Source organism: Quercus lobata, chromosome 3 (assembly GCF_001633185.2).
Source record: "Quercus lobata isolate SW786 chromosome 3, ValleyOak3.0 Primary Assembly, whole genome shotgun sequence".
NCBI lineage: Eukaryota > Viridiplantae > Streptophyta > Magnoliopsida > Fagales > Fagaceae > Quercus > Quercus lobata.
The window spans coordinates 13,909,817-13,933,974 of record NC_044906.1 but is presented as its reverse complement, the minus strand read 5'-3'; the positions used below and the strand labels follow the sequence as shown (position 1 = coordinate 13,933,974).

General features: G+C 35.1%; 1 protein-coding gene, 1 non-coding gene and 1 pseudogene across 2 annotated transcripts; all 3 read left to right on the top strand.

Moving 5' to 3' along the window:
• The first annotated feature begins 4,520 nt into the window (after positions 1-4,520).
• On the top strand, positions 4,521-4,632 carry LOC115983046. Its single transcript, XR_004089851.1, has one exon. It is a non-coding gene; the product is annotated as a small nucleolar RNA U19 (small nucleolar RNA).
• A 1,950-nt stretch (positions 4,633-6,582) lies between these two features.
• Positions 6,583-10,184, top strand: LOC115979299 (polyubiquitin-like). The gene is made up of 2 exons (XM_031101313.1): positions 6,583-6,712; positions 8,346-10,184. The coding sequence occupies exon 2, from the start codon at positions 8,346-8,348 to the stop codon at positions 9,948-9,950; it is 1,605 nt and encodes a 534-aa protein (XP_030957173.1). The 5' UTR covers positions 6,583-6,712; the 3' UTR covers positions 9,951-10,184.
• Positions 10,185-18,993: 8,809 nt separating this feature from the next.
• LOC115980374 lies at positions 18,994-19,803 on the top strand (annotated as a pseudogene).
• Positions 19,804-24,158: the final 4,355 nt, after the last annotated feature.

Sequence of the window (24,158 nt, the reverse complement as noted above, 5' to 3'; positions counted from 1 at the left end):
CCATTAATCGGTGTTTGTCCGCTTTGGGAAGCCAGTCCCTCACGGTTTTGTCACGAAGGGGTGGGAGCACAGGATTTTTGCCGTGAAGTGATTGACACCTAGGCTCACCCGACTTCCACATCGCCTAAGTAACCCTCCCACTCATGGTTTATAAGCTTCTGGAGCGACCATGAGTGTACCACTTGTGCTTAGTAGTGGTACACTCATGGTCGCTCCAGAAACTTATAAACCATGAGTGGGAGGGTTACTTAGGCGATGTGGGAGTCGGGTGAGCCTAGGTGTCAATTACTTCATGGCAAAAATCCTGTGCTCCCACTCCTTCGTGACAAAACCGTGAGGGACTGGCTCCCAAAGCGGACAAACACCGATTAATGGGGGGCAGGTACCCACAGGCACCAATACACACAAAAAATGACACATTTTTTTTGAATTATAAAGACAACAATGTTGTTTTATGTTGAATTCATTGAAAGATAAATAGAATGCCAAAGTTTTGTTTTTGTTTTTGTTTTTGTTTTTTTTTTTAAAGAAGAATGGCAATGGTGAATTCAGTTAAAGAAAAATAGAATGACACACTTCCTTTTTCTTTTTTTTATTTGGTAAAGTTCCCCCTTTATTCTATATGATGAAATATTAGTGCTTCTCTTTGGAGTATATTGATGTTTGATTTCTCTCTCAAAATTTAACAAAGTGAATTAAAGGGTTTTAATTATTTGGATAATGAAAGTACAAGGTTTAAATTGACACAATTAAAAGCATAAGAGTTTATTTATCATAGATTTAAAATTATAGGACATTGTTTTGCATTTTTTCCTCTTTTCTTATGTCCAAAGTAAAGTAATGGTCATATTCCTTGCCTCACCTTCTACAATAAGTTTAGAGTTACGACATTTTTGACAAAATATATTCCTAATTACCAATGTGATAAGTTGTGATTAATAAATAATAAAGTGATGTAAGTGGTGGGTTAAGACAAGAAACAATAAAAACATGTAAATTCAACACTCGTGAAAAATTGTTATGTATTTAGCAATACTCAATGATTTTTTTTTTCTTTTTAATTATTATTGGTTGATTGTGAATGGTAGTAGAAATAGAAGTGGCTCCACTTCCATGTAAAAAGTTATCTCAACTTTCCACTACTTGGAGTGTGCATGGGTTGGATTAGAAAAATTTTTAAATTTGTCAAGTTTAGAATTGTTGATGGTCATTTTGGAAGTCAAAAGGAAAGAAGAAGCCCAGCAACACGGGCAAAAAGGAGTTGGCAAATAGATAGAAAAACCATTAAGCTCAAGCGGTAGGAATAATGGATCACAGACTCATGAAATAAATAAATGGGCTTTGAAGACGCAAATGGGCTTAAAGGAGCCCGAAAAGAGAGAAATAACAAACCCATGGGCAGTATATGATGTGGAAAAGTGAGAATGGGCCACAACAGACCCGAAGTAATGAAAGCAAAGAAAGTAAGGGGTTGATGGCAAGCCCATGAACCCTAAGGATGAGGATAAGGTAATTGGGCTGGAGAAGCCCAATGAAGTTAGTAAAAACCCATGAGAATACAGAGTTAGGGAAATGGCCAAGGAATCCCAAGAAAAGCAAATGGGCCAAGGATGACCAAGAGAAAACAAATAGGATACAGGAGCTCGCAAGTAATGTAATAAAAAACCAATGGCCATACTGAGCCACTGGGGAAAGAATAAACGGCAGGCCCAAAAGGGTCCAGCAAGATTGTGTCAAATAAATGTCATAGCAAGAATGACAGAGTGATTTGGCAGGAAATGATAGCAGTCAAAGAGTAGACTAAAAGAAGGCAAAGCCCAACATCAAGTAAAGTCCAACCCCTAAGGGGAGTGGGAAATTAGAAAGTAGCTCACATAAAAAGTTAAGAACGGACGGCAGACAGTGCAGGCAAGCCTCCAGACCACGGCGAACACATGAGCGGCAGGCAGATTTTGGACACACATGGAAAGGAGGCACGTGCAAGGCCCAGACATCACCAGCCTGTACCCAGCCAATATGGGACATGGTAAGGTCATGGGTCAGAGGTAAGAGGGCGTGGTTTGGCGGTGGGGAGAGGGGAAAAACCTATTCTGAGGTTCCTACTCAGACTCTTTTGGGGGAAGTGTCCTGCTGGGATGACATACCACCCAAAAGAAGTAAGGCTGAGTTGGACCCACTAAGTGCATGCCATGAGAAATAGGGAGAGAGAGCACCCACACCGTAGCAGGAAAGGGTGTCACTACAGACTAACAAACAAAATAGCTTTCTTTGTCTGGTTATAGGGAGTGGCACATAGACGGACCAGTAGTGGTCGGCAAGTACACCTAGACCAGACAAAGATGGTTAAGGGCTAAAATAGTAAAACCTGGTCACGGTAGGCACTATAAAAGAAGGCCCTGGCCGTGCACAGGTGACAACACAATCACGATAACAAGAACCTCTAAGGAAAACCACGAAATAGAAAACAAGCATGGAGGAAAGAAAGGAAAGATAAAGAAGGAAATTAAAAAAGGAAGAAAAGAAAAAATAGAGAGTTAGACCAGCAGACATGCACCAATAGGTTGATTCCCTCTCTTCCTCTCAAAGTCCTGCTCTCTACCAGAAGCAAGGAATTCTCTTGGGCACCAACCATTCAGGTCCGTTTCCCTCAAAGTGATTAATTTCCACGGCAGGATTTCCCCGGGAGATTATTCGCATTGAGAAGAAACGTTTTTCCCTCTCTGGTTTTGGTCCTGTGGATCAGATTTGATCTGATTTCTTTCTTCTTTTGATTAACCCATATGCTACCCATTTATTCCCTTACTTTCTTTATAAAAGTAATTGTTGTTATTGTGATTATTTTTCTTAATTAGGGATTATTTGTTCACTTTAATTAAGAAGCCGAAGTACTCTCTTTTTGTTTTATTATTATCATGTTTGCCTACCACAACTCATCTAGAACAGCTCTGCCTGCCATAAGCTTGCTCTTGGCAAATAAGGCATAGTTTGCGCACAAGTCGGACCAAATTGAGTTGCAGTTAGATTAGTCTTAACTCCCTTACTCAAAATATTTGGGTCAAGTACCACAGGAGGCAGCCCAGCCCGATATAACAAAAAGGCCCACTACAAGAATCTAACCTAACACAACCCATATGAATTGTGTTGGGTCAGGTTCAGATCAAATGTTTCATCTCTTGTAAGAAAAATGTGAGGGGTGGGGGTTGGGGGGGGGCATAAACTATTAGATCATTTTTTTAATAATAAATTATTACAATTCATCTTAATATGCCTAAATAATATTCTAAATTTTTAATAGGATAAAATTTAGGGAGAGGGGATTTAGACCATTTTTTTTATAATAAATTATTACAAATCACCTATTATACCTAATCGATATTCTAACTTTTTAATAAGGTAAAATTTACACCAAAACCATATATAACTTAAACCCAATATATATTTTAGGTTGGATTAGACGGGTTATAAACCAAGACTAAAAAAAAAAAGTTCAAACCTAACCTAACCCTAACCCACCATCCGATCCATGCCTTAGGTTGATTTTGTTGAATTGATGGATTAGATACACACCACAATTAATAGGAGTGTAAGCGGATCGTATTGGATGAGTTAATCTTAAAATTTTTAACCAATCTATTATAGGCAAGTCGGAAAATTTCCAAACCATCGCTAACTCATCAACCTCCAAAAATAGTGGGTTGGTTGAAAATTTAGACTATAACAAGATTGGATCGAGTCTAAGGCCTTGTTTGGTTAGGACTTTTTCATCACTCAATTTTCATCATTCAGTTTTCATCACTCATCACCCATCACCCATCACTCATCATTCATCACTCATCACTCAAAATTTCCCAATTTTCACTCCCTTGCGTTTGGACACTGTTTTCACTCCAAATAACTCAAATATTTCATCACTTTTTGTGGGACCCCCAACTGATCACCAAGTTAGTAATAGCTGTTGTCTACCCGCACTAATTCCCAATTCCTTCAGTTCTCATTTCCCCATCTCCCCTGAAAACAGAGTGCCTCTCCCAACCCAAAATTTAAAAGATTACAAAACCATTACCAAGGATCACTTAAGAGGTTTTGCAATACTTGAACAGTCTTTGATTTCATGTGGCTTCTCTTATGGGCTTTAATAGGCAGAATTGCTAGGTTTTTAAGAGATTAAATAGATGTTAAATCACAAACTCTTAAATCATTTTTCACTGGGTGTTTACCATTTTTCTTAGGAAAAATCCAAAAAACCTCTTTGCTGTTTGCTATTTGCTTTTTGTTCTAAAAACACAGAATCCACTTGAGGTTTTAAGTATAACACTCAACCCACCTGTGGTATTGTTTTATGTGTAAAACCGTTAATTGTTTAACACAAAACCTCCCATGTGGTATTGTTTAATATGAAAATGCAACTCTAAATATAAACTCATGTCATCACTTTAGCAACTCGCCGAATTTTTTTTTTTCCATTTTTGCTTCTAAAACTCACTGCCTCTTTGAGTAGCCATATGAGTTATCATGTGCCATATTGGCTTAGTTAGGAGGCAAAGATTAATGGATTATTATTAGTCTTCTTAAGTCTTTTGAGAGGACTTTTGCTTCTTTGTCGATTGTCCTCCAAGCAGTCTTAGGACATAATCTACTACAGCATATATTTTTCCTAAGAACAGAAAAGTTGCCTCTTGAATAACTAGAGCTGCAGAGTGGACTAATGCAACTCTTCCGTTCAGACAGAGGCAAAAGTAAGATGGTGTACTCATATACTGTCCTATCCAGTGTCATATACCCAATACCTCTCCTAGTGTAAATCTACATGCTTAGACGTCATGCTACCGGAGTACCATCCTAGCATCAAATAGAATAAGATATATATGCCTCGTTTCTTGGTTATTGCTCATCTGCATTATAATACAAATGATTATTTGTTTTTTTTTTTTTCACTTACATGCTCTGTTTTGGACCAATGGTATTAGAGTAAGATAATAGAAATTTTCCCTAAAAATTCATATGAGAAGAATTCAATCAACATGTCTCACAAGCCACAACCAACATCAGTACTTTAAATCAAAAACCCCCCTTTCACATCCAACAAAAAACCCAAACCAGATCAGGGACATGGAAAATGGAGAGGGAGAGAGAGAGATTTACTACACCTGGGATATAATATTGCAACTGGGAAAGGGAGAGAGAGGTATGGACACGACGACGGAGAGGTGGACTCGCCGGTGAAGATTCAGGCCTGGTTCAGAGTTTCGATGAGGCGTTGTTCTTCAAACACGGACTCACTTCTTAGGCCTGGTTCAGTCTTCGAACACGGACTGTGGTGCCATGGAGCTAGCTCGCTGGGAATGTCAATAGGGAAGTGAAAATGGTGCGAGGTTGAGAGAGGGAAGTGAGAAGAGGGAAATTTTTGTGGAAAAAAATTTCGGAGAACTGTGTAGTGTATCAGGTCTCAGCTCCAACAGTCATAGCATAGTGTTGATGGGACAATGCATTGGTCGAAGGGCCCACTGAGGCAGCCTATTTACGGAAGTGCCACTGAGTCATGGATGATCAAATTTGAAAACAAGTGGAATCTGTTTTCATTTTTGGGCTTCATCACTCAGTTTTTTGAATGATAGAATCACCAAAATAGGATGACCAAAACCAAGTGATGGAGTCCAAACAAAATATTTTTTGTGGGCCCCACCAATTTTGGATGATGAGTGATGAATTTTGGATCATATCACTCAAAACATACTTCATCCAAACAACACCTAAGAGGCTGTTTGAATTGAGTTTTTTGATAACTCAATTCTCTGTTTCCATAACTCATAACTAAAAAATGGTGGGACCTATAGTAAAAAGGTTGTTTGGCCAAACGATAACTCTGTTTCCATAACTCTGTTTCCATCACTCAATTCTCTGATTTTTGAGTTATGAGTTATGGAAACTGAAAATAACAAAAGGCTGTTTTCAGTTTCCATAACTCATAACTCAATGGCATTTCCGTAAATAAACACACATGAGAGACCCACAGTCGCAACTTTTAACCACCTTTTGACTTTTTTTTTTTTTTTTTTTTTGGGTTGGCGTTGGCTGTTTTTTTTTTTTTTTTTTTTTTTTTCTTTCTGGGTTGGCTTTGTTCTTTTTTTTTTCTTTTTCTTTTTCTTTTCTTGGGTTGGCTGTTCAGTTTCTGGGTTGGTGTTGTTCTTTTTTTTTTTTCTTTTTTTTTTTTTCCTGGGTTGGCTGTTCGGTTTGGTTTTTTTTTTTTTTATTATATATATATTAGCTTCTGTGAGTTGGGTGCTAAAAAAAAAAAACTGTACTGGCTGACAGTTGTGGGACCCATGAATAGTGTGAAAAAATTGAATGATGAAAATAAAAGTGATGTTGCCAAATGAGTGTGAAAAAATGAGTGATGAGTGATGAGTGATGAGTGATGAGTGATGAAAATTGAGTTACGAAAATTGAGTGATGAAAAATCCTTATCCAAACAGGCCCTAAATGATTTAAAAAAACTCAACTCGCTACCCAACTGGATCCTATCCTAACCCCAATCCACCACTCATATAATAGTATTTCTTTCACCTATAAATAGCCCCCATCAATCTCTCCTATATATTTCGTTCTCTCTCAACTCTCTCTCTCTCTCTCTTTGCTAGAACTCAGCTAGGGTTTTCAATTTCCTCTCTCAGCTCTTCTTCGGAATTCGTTTCTCGCTTCTCTGATCTTCAAGGTAACTCTCTCTCTCTCTCTCTAAACTATTTTCGTTCTCTCAATTGCTCTGATTCTTGATCGGAATTCCTGTAATTCTCTGTGTTTTTTGTATGAATCTCGTTTATTTAGGGTTAATCTCACGCCTTTATGTTGTCCGTTTTCGTTTGAATTTCGGTGATTTACTGTTTGTTTGCTCTGATTTTCGATCGGATCTGCTTTATTTCCATGTATTTTTAGGGTTAAGATCGCCCCTTTTATGGATTGATGATATTTATGCTGGTTTCTTGTATGAATTTTGGTGATCCACTCTTTGATTGCTCTGATTTTGGATTGGATTCGCGTATTTCTATTTGATTTTAGGGTTTATATCACTCTTTTTGTGATTTTGTGATCTTTTTGTTTGGCTTATGTGGTATTCGTATTTCCAGCATGTATTTTGATGATATACTGTTTGATTGTTCTAATTTTCAATCGGATCTGTGTAATTCTGTGTGATTCTAAGATGCTTCATTCACTGGTTATTGTGGATTTACCCATTCCCTCATGACTCGTTCCCTTGAAGCAATATTGATCGTGTTGATTTTTCATAAAGCTATCTCTCAAAACTCCTCTTTTTGCTTTGGGAGAACACTGATGCAACTATATTTATTTTCAATATTTATATCAAATCCAAATAATTTTACTTATAAAAAATTTATAAAAAATAATTAAAAAATTCTGTGTGATTTTAAAGATTATATCTTTTCGGGTGGGTTCTGATCTTCATGATATACTGCTTGATGGCTCTGATTTTCAATTGGGTTAGTGTAATTCTATGTCATTCTTGTGTTCAGCTCATGTTTTTATAGGTGTATAATTCTTTCACTATTTTTACTGCATATGTTCTCTGATTCTCTCAGTTAGATTTTGCATATTATTTGATTGTGGGCTTTTACTCCAAGCTTGTGCATTACCTGTTCATTTGGTTTCTGTGTTATTTTGTATGAATTCCAAGATTTACTGTATGATGGCTCTAATTTTCAATCAGATTTGCCTAATTTTATGTGTTTTTAGAGTTTAGATGACAGTTTTTAATAATCTCCTTGTTTGTATTTTTTTTTCTATGAATTAAATAATTTACTGATCAATTGCTCTGATTTTCTGTCATACTTAAAATTCCAGAATGATCCAGAAAACTAAGTAATGAAGAAAGTTCATACCCCTAATCAACAAATAATTTGAGGTTTAGGCTAGTGTATTTATCTTCCCACTAAGTTTTTCTTGTGGGTTAAATAATGTTCTTTTGCCCCAAAGGTCTAATTATTTGCTAGGTAAATGTTACCAATTAATTTGAGTATTTTGACTGTCTTGAATTTGATGATTGATATGGTGCCATGAATTGTTGTTTTTGTTAACTCAATTGATGAATTGTTTTGTTTCAATAAATTTTTTTATACAGTCAATTCATTTATTACCTGCAGTGGACATTCACTATGTTAATTTAGTCATTAGCTTCTGGCTGTGTTAGTATCTTATGAGATTTCTTGCTTCTTTTTGCCTTTTTTTTTAATGCTTGAGCATGTCAATGTATACCTGTTATTATATTCTTTATGTTGGTTTATTTTATTTTCTAGTGGATTCTGATGGTTCTTTGTATGTGTAATTATCTGCAGATGCAGATCTTTGTCAAAACTCTCACTGGAAAGACCATAACTCTCGAGGTCGAGAGCTCTGATACAATTGATAATGTCAAAGCAAAAATTCAGGACAAGGAGGGAATCCCACCAGACCAGCAGAGGCTGATCTTTGCTGGCAAACAGTTGGAGGATGGTCGTACTTTGGCTGATTACAACATCCAGAAAGAATCCACCCTCCACTTAGTTCTTCGTTTGAGAGGTGGGATGCAGATTTTCGTCAAGACACTCACCGGAAAGACCATTACTCTTGAAGTTGAGAGTTCTGATACAATAGATAATGTGAAGGCTAAAATTCAGGACAAAGAAGGAATTCCCCCAGATCAGCAGAGGCTGATTTTCGCTGGAAAGCAGCTTGAGGATGGCCGAACTTTGGCCGATTACAACATTCAGAAGGAATCTACACTCCACCTTGTTCTCCGCCTCAGGGGTGGTATGCAGATCTTTGTTAAAACTCTTACAGGAAAGACAATCACTTTGGAAGTTGAAAGCTCGGACACAATTGATAATGTCAAAGCGAAGATACAAGACAAGGAGGGTATCCCTCCAGATCAGCAGAGGCTGATCTTTGCTGGAAAGCAGCTTGAGGATGGTCGGACATTGGCCGACTACAACATCCAGAAAGAGTCCACCTTGCATTTGGTCCTCCGCCTCCGTGGTGGAATGCAAATCTTTGTAAAGACTCTTACTGGCAAGACTATTACTCTTGAGGTCGAGAGCTCTGATACTATTGACAATGTTAAGGCAAAAATTCAGGATAAAGAAGGTATTCCACCAGACCAACAGAGGCTGATATTCGCTGGAAAACAGCTTGAAGATGGCAGGACTTTGGCTGACTATAACATTCAGAAAGAGTCTACTCTTCATTTGGTTCTCAGGCTTCGTGGAGGAATGCAGATTTTTGTTAAGACTCTGACTGGGAAGACCATCACCCTTGAGGTGGAGAGCTCTGATACCATAGATAATGTTAAAGCAAAGATTCAAGATAAGGAAGGGATTCCTCCGGATCAGCAGAGGCTCATCTTTGCTGGAAAACAACTTGAGGATGGTCGCACTCTGGCTGATTACAATATTCAGAAGGAATCAACACTCCATCTTGTTCTCCGCCTTCGTGGTGGTATGCAGATCTTTGTGAAGACACTGACGGGCAAGACAATCACACTTGAGGTGGAGAGTTCTGATACCATTGATAATGTGAAGGCAAAGATTCAGGACAAGGAGGGGATCCCACCTGATCAGCAGAGGCTCATCTTTGCAGGAAAGCAGCTTGAGGATGGTCGCACACTTGCTGACTACAATATTCAGAAGGAATCAACCCTCCATCTTGTTCTTCGCCTTCGTGGTGGTATGCAGATCTTTGTGAAGACACTGACGGGCAAGACAATCACACTTGAGGTGGAGAGTTCTGATACCATCGACAATGTGAAGGCAAAGATTCAGGACAAGGAGGGGATCCCACCTGATCAGCAGAGGCTCATCTTTGCGGGAAAGCAGCTTGAGGATGGTCGAACACTCGCAGACTACAATATCCAGAAAGAGAGCACCCTGCATCTTGTTCTCCGCCTCCGTGGTGGTCATGTTTAGTTGGTTCAACATTGGTACAATCAAGTCGGGTTTCAATCTGAAGATTTAATAAACAGTGTTATATTCTCTGTATGTTTATCAGTTTGATGTTTGGGGATGATAAACCCTTTAATTCTCAGGTTGATTTTTTAATGGTTGTTTTGGTACTCCTGTCATGGTTTGAATTTTCTGCCAATGTTATTTGGTTATGAACAGTGTTTTCCATAAATAAATGTGCTCTGTGATTTAGTCAGATTTGAGCTTGTGTTTTTATGATTTTCTCAAAGGAATATTCGTTGTTTCAATATTATTGTTTGAAATGTGACCTTCATTGCTGCCAGTTTCACGTTGTTAGTGGATTTAAGTTCTCAGATGTTGCTTTAGCTTCTTCAAGTTGTTCACTTTTTGGTTTTTCAGTGATAATGGTTTTGTAGGTTGCTCCATATTATGATTTAGATAGATGTCTAGTCGGTAGTCTTGCTTTGTTTCAGTTTCAAGAAATATTTTACTTAGCACTTCCACTGAGTCCTTGCTATAAGAGTGTTTTTTTTTTTTTTCTTTTTTTTTATGCACATTCACTGGTTTAGAATTATATTATCCGCAAATGACGAGATGAAAATTTGGTAGTCATCTGGACCTAGCCCCATGAACCCATGAACAAGTACTTCTTTCTTGTTTCATTTTAGTAACCCCTTTCACTTCTCTATTTATGCTTAATCATATTATAAAGATAATTTCATCCGAGGGAATAAATTGGACCTATACACAGGATCTCGTCTTTCGGCATACGTTTAAACATGGAATGAATTTCATAATTGCAGTTAGATCCTTTATTAGCACCTTCCATGGATGGTACTATATTGTGTTGGGGATTATAAACTCAAGGAGTAACAGGGAAAGAATAAAATGAACATAACAAGCAAATAGAAAATATGATTGACTTGGAGGCACAATTAAATGCTATCTTTAGATAATATTTGTTCTCATACGAGAGCTAGAGGGCTACTACAAATTTGAGAGAGAATAAGAAGTTAGTTACCAAGTGAATACGAACCACTATTTATACCTAAAAAGTTATTATCCTTCAATAGGTATCAATGGAGAGTTACAATATTTCATAAAACGTCCACAAGGTATTAAAACCTTTTTAAGAAGTTTAAAACAGTTACAAGAAAATTTTGTAGAAAACTTTCTTTTTTTTCGTTTTTCAATTGATCGAACAGGAATTGAGAGAGGCAGATTGTCTATAAATAATTCCATCATCAATTCGATCGAATGAACAAGATTTTTGACCGATAGAAAAACTCTGACTTTAATTTTCACTTATCATTTTATCCAAATAATATATTCTCTAAACTTATACACTATTACAACCTATCTTTAGAGCATCCACATCCGGATCTTAAATCCCATCTTATTTTACCATCCCAAAAACCTACTTTATCAATTATACAATACCATTTTACAATACACCCAACATCCCAACTTTTATTTTCCTATTCTACTCATTAAAATAATATTTTTACACAATAAAATAATATAAATTCTACAATAAAATAATATTTAAATTTTATCTATCACTCCTCTCTCTCTCTCTCTGAGTATCTGTCCCTCTCTCAACAACCAAACAACCCAATTATCACCGCACCACCACCACCATGCCTACCACGCCACCATGCCCACTGCCCACCAAATCCACCGGAACCAAAAACCCAAACTAAGGAATTGGAAAAAAAAAAAAAAAAACCACCAGATCACTGCCACATCCAACCCATCTGAACCCAAAAGATAAAACCCACACAAAACCCACACAAAACCCAGATCGGCGAAAGCACAAAACCAGATCGGCGAAACCATTTGACCCACGGCGCCACCAGATCAACGCCGCCAACATCAATCCATGCCTCACTGCAAAACCCACACAAAACCCAGATCGGCGAAAGCACAAAACCAGATCGGCGAAACCATTTGACCCACGGCGCCACCAGATCAACGCCGCCACCAACGCCGCCAACATCAATCCATGCCTCACTGCAAAACCCACACAAAACCCACACAAAACCCAGATCGGCGAAAGCACAAAACCCACCAATCTCCACCGATCCATCATCGGCGACATTGGCAACCCACCAATCTCCACCGATCCAAACCCACGCCACCACCTGACCCATGATTCACCGATACACCGATCCACCGATCTCCATGCCGTGACCACGAACCAAACCCAGCTATAGTGCAAGCCTTGAACGAGAAAGAGAGATGTGAGATGAGAGAAATTTATAGCAGACTGATCTGAGATTTTTTTTTTTTTTTATATGGAAACAAAGTGATCTGAGATAGAGTAGAGAGCAGAACGAGAGGAGGAAGAGAGAGAAAAGAAAGAGAAATAACGAGAGAGGAGAGAGAAATTCCCGGGTTAAATGAGAGAGGAAAGAGAAATGAGAGTATTAAAATTTTTTTTTTTTTTATAACATTCAGCTACAGTACCATCTTACATTTGAGATGGTACTGTAGCTAAATCCCAAATTTGGAATTGGCATATAGCATATGGCCTTCCCATTGTTGGGTAGTTTTGGGGCTTAAATGCCAAATGTTCCTAACATTTGGCATTTAGAAGCCCCAATGCTGATGCTCTTACATACCTATATATACATCATATTGAAAACAGATACAAGTTAAAAGAATGAAATCTTAAGGATGAAAATGAAATTTATAAAGATAAAGTTTAGCTTCAAATTGATTTGGAGGAATCCTCTTCAACTTACTACATGATGATTTTATTTATAAGACTATCTATGTATATTATTTAACTTGAAACGACTTTCATTTTGTAAATCCATTTTTAAATAACTCAAATAAAATTTTCAAATTGGAAAATGAATATAGTTTCAAATTGATTTAGTTGAATTTTTTTCCTTTCAATTTATAATTAACATTTTTTTTATTAAAAAAAAACAATTAAAGTGAGTGGCGGGCTTGATTTGGGTTTGGTAGCCCCACTAAGAAATCAATATCATTTTCATTTTGGCAGGATTCAAAGTCCAAAAAGAGGAGCATGATTCATTTTTGGCTAAAATATAAAACACACTTAAAATTCAACCAAAATTTATTAGTTTCAAAATTAAGAAAAAAGTTAATTAAAAGAGCAAAACTTAGATACAGTTACTTAGATTCTCTAATTAAATCATTCCACGTGTTTAACATACCCACATCAGCCCAACCAGCGTTAAAATATCTCTTAACAGTGTCAAATCACATTTAACGGTCAAACCCTTATGCTTGAAGCCTTGAATCTGAAGACTGCGACAAACTCAACTCACGGCCACCAAGACTACTAGCCAACCCACGACCACCAAAACCCAGCTTCGTCGCCATCTCATCCGATCACTCAAACCTAGCAACCAATGGCCAGCCCAACAACCAAACGAATTCGTTGTGGTCACTAGCTCTCTTGAGTTTAAGTTGACACCAAACTAATGCAGGGAATATGTTGAGCTGTGGAATCTGGTTTGGAATTGAATTAGGGAATGGTGAGCTGCTTAAAATAATTAATAGGTGGATAGACATACCTCTACAAGAACACATAGTTCCAAGAAAGCATGCAAAAGGCTAATTTCTTATTCAATCAACAAAACAAATTACAATGATTGATATTCAAGTACTTGTACTAACTGTTTTGACCTTGCAGCCTTCTAGATCACTGCCAAGTGTCCAACTCCTATCAAGTACAGCTTCTACTAATATAACTAACTGCCCTTTGTTGTTGCTATTTGAATCATGATTGCCCTTGCTTGCAGCCATAAGCCATTCAAACTCAACTTAGAACAAATGAAAAAAAATATCTTTAAGATGCTTCAGAATTTATGGGGACAAAGTATTTGCCTCTTAGCAATTGGCTTGTGTCACAATTTTGTCTCACAAAATTTTCACTTTCTACATTTTGTCCCCTAAAGTTTTGACTACAATAAAAACCTAAACCCTATTTTTGGACAAAACTCTAATGTCTAATCAATTTGTTTTAGTGCAATATTTTTAGAGTAATGCTATAGACACAAACTATTTTACAACATTTTTACAAAATGTTGATGTGGCTAGCTCTTATTATTTTTTATTTAAACCCACCATTAATATCACTTTTTTATTTACCAATAATCACTCACCACATCAGGAGTTTGTAAAATTTTTTGTAAAATAGTTTATATCTCTAGCATTATTCATCTTTTTAAAGTCAAAACGTTGCAATTGAAATTTGTGAATTAAGGCGTACAGAGGCCAACTATGGATGTAACCCTAAATGCACATAATCAAGGTTTAAAAAAAAAAGGTTTAAACTTTACTAAAAAAAAAAATCACAGAAGCAAACTTATTACAAATAATGATGTTAAAACTTTTATAGAAACAAAATAAAAATAATAAGTGTACAAGTAGAAAAAAATTAATCATGAGGTTAAAACTCTCACCAAAAACAAAAACTTATTACATAAAATTAGAATAAATGTATAAAAATGTCACTTAAAAAAATGCAAATGTGCAATCAGAATTCAAATTTGGAATTAAATTTCCTTTTTATATATTCAATATATATAATGTATAACAAATTTTGTTAAGTTTTACAAGATCTTATATGGAAGAAAAAGATTTAATTAAAACTTATAGTTAAAAATTCAAATGAGAAATTCAAAAAAAAAAAAAAAAAAACAACTGTCCATTATATTTTCCAAGCAAATACATACATATACATGTATGCATAAATTTACAAATATGGGTGTATTGTATGTATAAATATTTGTATGGACGTGTCTATATATAATTTCGTATTGTTTTCATATTATATTATAGTCCCTTGAGTAAAATATGTTGACTCTGCCCATCTCACAATGATGTCAATGTATTGAAGTATTTAAATTATTATGATATTTGTTAAAGAGACTTGTAACTCAATTGGTTGGTACATTTCTAGTGTGTCCAGAATATCCAAGGTTCAAATCTCTTCTCCCTCTTATAACTATCAAAATTACCAAAAAGAAATCAAGAAAGAATTTAAAATATATACCAATTGAATAATGCTTCCATATGGTATAGTTCTCGAAAGGAAGAAAAGAAGTATGACCATTTTTCTCATAAGCAACAACACATCACCCCCACTTAATCAAAAAAGGTGAAATTGAAGAAACAAAATTTAGATTTGAAATAATATTTACATAAAATAATTATTGTTGCTTATATGTTTATAAATATATGTTTAATATTTATATGTTTATAAAATATATTTAAGTTATTTTTCAAAAATAAAACAAAAGACTAAATTACAATGACCCTTAAAGTTTGTGTTATTTTCAACATATTCTCTTAAGTTTTAGATTTTTCATTTTGGTTCACAAAAGATTGATTTCATTTTCAAAATGCTCCTTTTGCATGTCTTCATAATTGATCTAGCCATTAAGTACCAACAAAACGACATCAATTCTTCTGTCTTGTTTCTCATCTCTTAACGGCCAAATTTGTCACAAACATTAAAAAGTGAATTCACTTCTCCTACATAAGATGAAAAAGGAAGAAGCTAGTTTTGATTACCTTTTGTTTGATGGGAAAAATCTAATGTGACTAGGGGGTTTTAATATCATATTCAATATGGAGTAGCTTCAAAAGTTGATGTTTTCTTTGCATTGCTATTTATATATGCACCAATAGTGGGAACCATTCCATGGCTGTTAAATTGTGAATTTTGAATATGGATCGGGATTCCTTGAAATATGAATTACCTCAAATAATAAGTGGGATATCGCTCCATTTTCCAAGCAAACATCTAATATATTGCTGACCTCAAATTTTTTAAAAGTTAATTAGGTAATAGAATTACAAAGTGGACATGTTGCTCAATGCTTGTGACTAATCTTGCCATTAAGAGAGGAGAAACACAACAAAAGAAAATATGTTGTTTTCTTGGTACGAAATGTCTAGATCAACCATGAAGATGGGAAAAATGACCATTTTGAAAATGAAATCAATCTGGTGAACCAAAATGAAAAATCTCAAAACTTAAGAGATCATGATTAAAATTACAAAAACTTTAAGGGTTAAAAGTATAATTCAATTTTTTATTCAACCATAAAAACTTTATCAGTTGAGCTAACTGAAACCCACCTTTTAAAAAGATAAATTAAACATTTATATAAACATACAAATTATAAACATATGTTTAGAAACATATAAGCAACAATCTTTATTTTATGTAAATATTAATTCAACTCTAAATTTCGTTTCTTCAATTTCACATTTGCTCTCTCCCTCCTTTAACACTGTTATTGATAGGTTTTTGTGTGTGTATGTGTGTGTTTTGGTTTTGCTTCCTTGAGAATGTTTTAGGAGCTACTACTTATAATTATATTCAAATAGTATTTATCATATATATATGTGTGTGTGTGTATGCATGTATGTATGTATGGTTTAAAAATGTGTAAGCAATACCATGTATACTTTGAACATCTTCTCAAAAAACGGTATAATTTAAACTGTATAATTATGATTGTTTTTAATTATACTCGTGCATATGCACGGGGTTACAAACTAGTACATAATAATTGTTACGTTTATTATTGATTTTTTTTTTTCAAAATATATCAGTAAAATATTTTATGTTCCTTATGTTTATACAGGATAAATTTTATTTCATTCGTACAAAATTCAGCTAGAATAAGTTTTTCAACAAAAAAGAAAAAGAAAAAGAAGATAATAAACATACACAAATAAATAAATTTTAGGGACCAATAGTGGATATTAGCCTAAATGAAAGTATCATGATTTTAAATTCAATTTTTTGTTTTAAATTATTTATTCAACTAATCATTTTTTATATGTTAAATTAGATGTTACATTTGATTATGACAACATAAACACAATACTTCTTTTTTTTCAAAAAAAATATCTTTATTTTTTCCCCTTAGGAACTGTACTCTTGGTTTTTTTTTTTTAGGAAAAAGAGTTACAATCTTTTATTTTTCCCTTTCTTTTTTTTATTTTTAATTGTAGTTTTTTTGAGTTTTATTAATTTTTAATTATGTTTCTCGGTGTTTTTTATTGTATTGTTTTTATTTTGGTACAGTAGAAATTATATATATATTACATTTGTGATTATTCCTATAATAAATAAAACTATGATTATGAATTACATCGTTATTTATTAAATTAGTCCAAATTTTTTTTTTAAAAACAATTAATGAGATCATCATAAAAATATTATCACATGCAACGTGCGGGATTGGCAACTAGTAAAATTATAAACAATGGTAATTGTCATAAAAAAATTATTAAAATTTAGGTAATTTTAAAATAAATAAAAAATTGCAAAACAACCAATTCATAGTTACTAACGATTAAAGTAAGAGATTAATCTATATACTAAACTTTGAAACTATGAAAAAAAATAAGAGATAGAGGTGAAAAAATAATGGATGCTTTACTACTTTAGTACCATACAAGACTTTTTTTTTTTTTGGGTGAAGTTTGAGTTTCACGGGCTGTAACTAAAATGAAAGAAAGGAATTTGGATTTGTGGTTGGGGGGGGGGGGGGGAACTTAAAAATAAAGGTAAGAGTTTGGTGGCCATTTATTTCGGTGTTAGGCTAATTGATAGAAGCGGGAGGAGTTATTTAGTAACGTACACCAAAAAATATCACAATATGATTATGGGTCCGTTTGGATTGAACTTATTTTTGTTGAAACTGAAAACTAAAAACACTGTAGCAAATAAGTGAAAAAACGTGGATGATATTATTTGGCTGAAAGTACTGTAGCTCAGCTGAAAGTATTGTAGCAAATAAATACCAAAGTTTTACTCAATTTTTTTTTCCACTCCTCACCGTACCCTAGCTAAGCCTCTGCCTTCGGAGAGTTCCACGCCCACCAGAGATTGATGAAGGAAGACCTACATCGGTCCGACGTCAGCGAAGAGCCCAGGTGAGAAATCCATGAGGAAGACAACCCCAATCCGATGCTGGCGTCTACTCTTCCTTCCATAAACCCATTTCACCCTCTTCCCCACCGTCCCTCGAGCTCCGACCCATGACACCTCTCTTCCCATAAATATATGTTCCTGTAAATTGTTCGACTTTTCGTTTCATGTGAGTTCTCTTGACTTCAGTCTTGTATAATATGCTTGTCTTTTCTATTTTTTTTTTATTAAAATACTTATATTAATGTCTTTTTGGTTTTATCTGCAAATGGATGTCATATTACCCAGTACTCAAGGTATTTTTTTCCCCTTTCCAATCGATTTTTAAAATTCCATAAATGTTGTTCGGTTTTTTTTTTTTTTTTTTTTTTTTAATTTTTTTTCCCAGTGATAATATCCATTGGTTTTGTTTTTTTGTAGTGCCCACACTTTTCCAAGTTTCAGATAACCATTGAAAGTGTTCATAGGGCTGACAATGGTTGCTCAGAAAATGTAATGTTTCTTTGAATCTCTCTGTTTCCTTTGACAAAAATAATACATCCTGTAGCTTTCTTTATATGTTACAATTGAATGTGTTTATGATGTTCAGATGCAGAAGCACATTCAACATTACTTATTAAAAAAATTGACTAAAAGTCTAAAACTAAGATTTTTAGGTGAAAATATAATTTTCATCCTTTTCCAAGCATTTGGTTTATTAAGCTTATGTTATTATGTGCTTTGTGTAGTTTTGTTACTATCCAATGATTGTTGCTGGTCTGTGAAAAACTAATAAGTGACCCAATATTTAAAGCATCTATTTTTAATTTACTAGTTATTTGATAAGTAGTTTGTTATTATGTGCTTTGTATCTGTGGCTATGCTGTTGGTTATGCAGTCTTATCAAAGCCCATCCAACAATGTTAGTTGTTGTTAAGATTGAGTACTAGGTATACTTGCACGCATTCATTAGGGTGTTACTGATTGAAGTGTATGGGCCTGAATTTTATTGAGATAAGCAAAGCTTGCAGTCAGTTAGTTACTTAGTCCATATGCATAAATTAGTTAATCAGGTGTTCAAATAGGTGCAGGAAATTGGTACTTTGTTTTATGGTTTTCCTGATGGTTTTTCTAATGTCATCCCTGCCCGTTTTAACTTTCTTGGACATCAGTGTGAATTTGCTCGATATATGCAATGCTTTTAGCTCTGAAATCTCAAGGGTGAACCAGGGCCATCTCTTGCTTCAGTGTGTGCTGCACAATTTGGATTCCAGCTCTTCAAAACAGTTTATCAAGGCTCGATCTTCACTTGATGCATGGAGATAGCATATTAGTTCAAAGAACCCTAGAGTTGAAAATTGTTCCACCCATTTTGAACAAGCTTGTGGAATCACTGGATCTTCCCAAGGTTAAGAACTCAGCCAAAGGGAAGGTTTTAATGCGTACTATGTATAGGGTTAAGGTGGAGACAGTATTTATTTGCAGTGTCTTTGCTTTAGCCATCTCTGATTCTGCAAGAAAGTTGTTTGATTTGAATGTTGATGACAAATATAGGTGGGCTCAAGCTTTGACCAGTTTGCAAACTAGCATTAATAGCAAAATTAGAAAATTATATTCAACTAGAAGATTTACAGTTTCGAAAGTGCTCGAAGCAGTTGATACAAGTGTAAAGAAATTGTATTCCATGATCCAAGATGGTGTGGACCCTATTGAAGTGGAAGCATTCCAAAATTCCGTTTCAAATTTGGCAAGGAGAGCAGAGGGACTTTCACAGGGACTAGATCTTCTTACAAACCAATATGATGGCTTTTTTCATGTAGTTTTAACTGGGCGTGATGCTTTGCTCTGTAATGTTAGAGAGAGTGGTACTGTCTCTGACCCAAAGCTAGGTTGCAAAGTAGTAGAAAGAGTACAATGTTAATTATTGGGGGAAGCTAAAATTTGTTTGGGGTTTGATGTAGATTCTTTTGTATTTGATATTATTCTGTTGATTCTTTTATATTTGATATTTTTCTGGCTAAATGGCACTTAAATAAATCATATTTGTGAATTATGTCATTTATTTGGATTATTTTACAATCTATTTGAAGAAAAACTATTTGTTTTTGCCTTTATTATGCAAATTTATTTTACAAGTCATTGGAAATCTATTTTGAGTGTTCAATAAATCTTTTAACACTGAAGTATCATAAATTTTCTTAAGAGCAGTCTAGCATGAAAGTGATAATTGACCTTAATTCTGCTTGTGAAAATAAACACTCTATGCCAACAACAAAACACTCTTTTGTGTGAATTTGGATATGCCTATCAAGTGTCCTGAAAGTTTTTAAGATACAGATTTAACACTTGAACCTTATGCTTCACAACAGAACAAATCCACGAGTTAATGTGAGATGTATCAAGTTATGTGAGTCCTCAGTTCTGCTTACCAACAATACAACAACAACTGCATTTACATTATTGAAGTTTGTGAACCGTCAATTATGGTCCCCACAAAAGTTAGTTATCATTCGCACATATTGATGTTGTAATATTAATACAAACCTGTTTTATCTCAGGTTCATCCAAGATTGAGATTGCTTCTGCCACGGCATCGTAATGACCTCTCTCACTACCAAATGATGTGCCCCCTGTAGATTTGGAACATTCAACGTCATTGTTTATCTCATGTGCTCTAACGAAATTGTGAAGAACCATTGTAGCAACAATGATCAAGTTTTGAGTGCGTATATGAAAGTGTGGCATATTTCTCAAAATTTTCCATTTATTCTTCCAAACTACAAAAGCTCATTCTATGACCGAACGGAATGATGAATGGAGATAATTAAATCTCTCCTCTGGACGATGCAGTACTTCAAAAGGCCAAAATTCTCCAATGTGGTACCTCTCCCCCTTATATGGTGCAAGGAATTCTTTCCTCATAGGGTATCCTGAATCAACTAGATAATACTTTCCTGCAAATGAACACGTTTATTACATTAGCATTTTCACTACATTAATACATACTTTAATACTGTAATTAAACTGCATATTTACAAACCAACTGGAGCTTTTGGGAAGTTGTAACTCTTATTATTGAGGCAGCTTAAATCCTCGTGTCATGTGCTGACCCTTCCCATCCAACACATGCGAATGTGAACTTCATGTCAAAGTCACATGCGCACATGCAATTTGTTGTGGTGGTCCCCTTCCTGCCATAGTACGGGAGTTGCTCATCAACTAGTACGACCACTGGGATGTGGACCCCATCAATCGCACCAATGCAACCCTAACCATTGCCACAAAAATACCATGTGAAATGAAATACGTGGTATGACCATAAAGATAATTTGAATAAAATCAAGTCAAGATACCAAATTCACAAAGTACCTTGAAATGTGGCCAATATCAATTTGAATGCTGAATATGTTCTGGCACGTCCCGAAATGTACGATCAGCAGGCTGGATAATGTCTGGTGCCATAACGGTGGCTAACAATGTAACTACCGTGGCCACGTGTCGATGCACTATCTCACCCGAGTGCTGAAAGCTTTCCTGCACCATTCTGTTACCCTCAGCATGACCAAGTACCATCAATGTCATTGCCAGCGACTTCCCCACAAACACTTCTGGTACCGTAATATCCATACTGGCGCAGTGTATTACACAATTGTCCAAACACATAGCTTGACATTCTAAAATTTCTTCGACATTTCTTCTCATTTCCAGTTAATATATATTGTACCCATTCTAAGCTTGTTTGTATATTCGTATGCAATGGTACTTTGGTCATATAGGTCTCCACGTAAGCTAGACATGCACACCCGACTAGATATGCTACGAGTACAATGTCGTCACTTAGGTCGAAGTCTATGTCCCTGCATATGTTACTGACTTTAATTGCATGTACATTTATTCATGTGATACTATAATATGTAGGCTCAAAACAAGTTGTTAAATTTTATTGAACCTTTATTAGTACTAGGTTCAAACTATGGTCATACCAATAAATTAACAATCCTAAGCATATGCTTTCACGATTTCATCCAAGATTTCTCAAAATTGTAGATTCACATCTAGAGGAGAAAGTATAGAAACTCAATGGTGCTGGGAATCAGATGACTCGTTTAGCAAATCTATCATTTTGTATACCTTGAGAATGATTTACAGCTATTGAAAAATGATCTAAAAGATATTGAGCTTAAAATTCAGAGCCTTCAAATACGGAAGATATCTAATGCTACAAAACCAAGAAAAAATAATAATCAGAAAATAGTATAAGCAATTATTATAAAACATTCAAGGTAGACATTACAACTAGTTCATTAGACAGCCAAACCACGAGCAGAAGTAATGAGAATGCAAAATGTCATATTTTTCTCCCTTAAGGTTTAGTCTTTTATACTTATTTGGTGCCTAAATGTACTCATTATTCTTATATTTTGATTTAGGATGCAAATGGAGGCATTAAGTGCAAAGCGTAGCTAATTGGGCGATTTTGGACAATTTCGACATCGCTTCGTAATCTGGGCATAACTCCCTCATCTGAGATCCGATTGAGATGATTCAAGACGTATGGAACGCCAAGACAAAGCTCTACAACTTTCATGTTTTGAGTTTTGAGAGATACGGGATGCATCAAGGTCGAAATCGGGCTTGAAGTTGTTGCACTTGCACTACTGACGTTCTGGAATGTTCTTTTGCCTGCAATTCTAATATGCAGATCTGATGGGGTTTATTTTTAGAAGTTTCCAGATCTGGTGCACGAAAATTCCAGCTTGAAAACACCACTTTCCTAGTTATATTAGGATTTTGTTTTATTTTTAATATTTTTCCTTAATTAGTTAGATTTGGATATTATTATTGAGAATATTTTTAGGAGATTTTGTAGGCTTGGGAAAGGGGGAATTAACGTGTAAAAGGGGAGGAGAAATCAGAATTGGACACATACACGCCTCTCTCTCCCCTCTTCTCTGATTTTTTCCTTTGAGTTTTCATCATGGCCCTACTTGGCTAAACTTTTATACTTGGTCGAAGGAAACTGAAGCCTGGGAATCAATAAAACTGTGAGATCTAATTTGTTTTTATTGTTCAATTTATGTTTTGAATATCGGATGTTCTTCTGTGCCTATTTTCATGATTGTCTCGTTTAATTACTAGGAGGCCTACTAGTTTATTGCTCGTTGCAATCTACTGCTAGGTTAGATATTAAATTTGTAATTGTTTGATCTCTCTAACTTGTGAAGCAACCAAGATTTAATGATTTGCTATGTCAGAAATTATTAGATCTTAGGAAGAACACTCGACTAAATTAAATACAACCACTTATGTTTGTGTTGTTTAGTTTCATCGATCTCTCTAATTCTTAAGGCTGCTACTAGATTAAACCTTTAGCACTTGTCTTGGGTTGTTTAGTAGTTAGGGTATATTAGATCGCTTGTTTTCTAATTAACTACAACTAAGGAGAGATAGGAAAATAGTTCCAACAGTGAATATTCAAAGTGTGAATTGATATATACTTGCATCGATGATCAGTTGTAAAATTCCAATGGTGGATGTTGACCTAGACCAAGGTTTGTTCTTTTGATTAATTTCGATACTTTAATTTGAATTGTTCCTTAGTTGTTCTTTTTTCCTAAAATTGTTTTCATTATACCCCCCCTCCTTGTTCACGTAGCATAAAACTAGGCTAGATACTCTCCGTAGGAACGATCCTTACTCGCACTACTACATATATTTTTAGGAGTATAGGTTTTATTTTTGGTTGCCTGCAATAGCACACCAAGAAGGTATTTCTATACTAAATGAGTTGTATTACCTGTGGCCTTTTCAAGTTTTTCAGCTATTTGGACAGGAATTATGAAGTCCACTAAACAAGCTCACAAATAGCAAATAAGTCTCAAGACCTTGAGCAAATTTTGAATTTCCTACAACCATTGAAAATGATTCTATAGAGAGAGAAGATAACAACAAAGAAAGACAATAAATGACAGAATCCACAAAACTTCAAATCATACTGTCATGGATCATATGTTCTTAAAGAAAACAAGAACCATGTGTAACAAAAATGAGAACTTATTACATCAGAAAAGACAAGTTGATAATTATGCAGAACATGGTTAAGCAAAGTGAGGATGAAACAAAGAACATGGTAATTGCATTTGCAGGCATGGGTCCCTTTTAGAATTGCTTCATGTGGAGGGGTGTTGGTGACTTGGTGTGTAGGTCTGTAGTTTTGCAGTGTGTAGGAAGTAATTGCTTCAAAGAAACAATGCAAGTAATACAGTGAAAGCACAGACTATGCAAAGCCACACAATGGC

Excerpts from the sequence above, each read along its gene's own strand:
- LOC115979299 (XM_031101313.1), top strand. The coding sequence starts at position 8,346 with ATGCAGATCTTTGTCAAAACTCTCACTGGAAAGACCATAACTCTCGAG.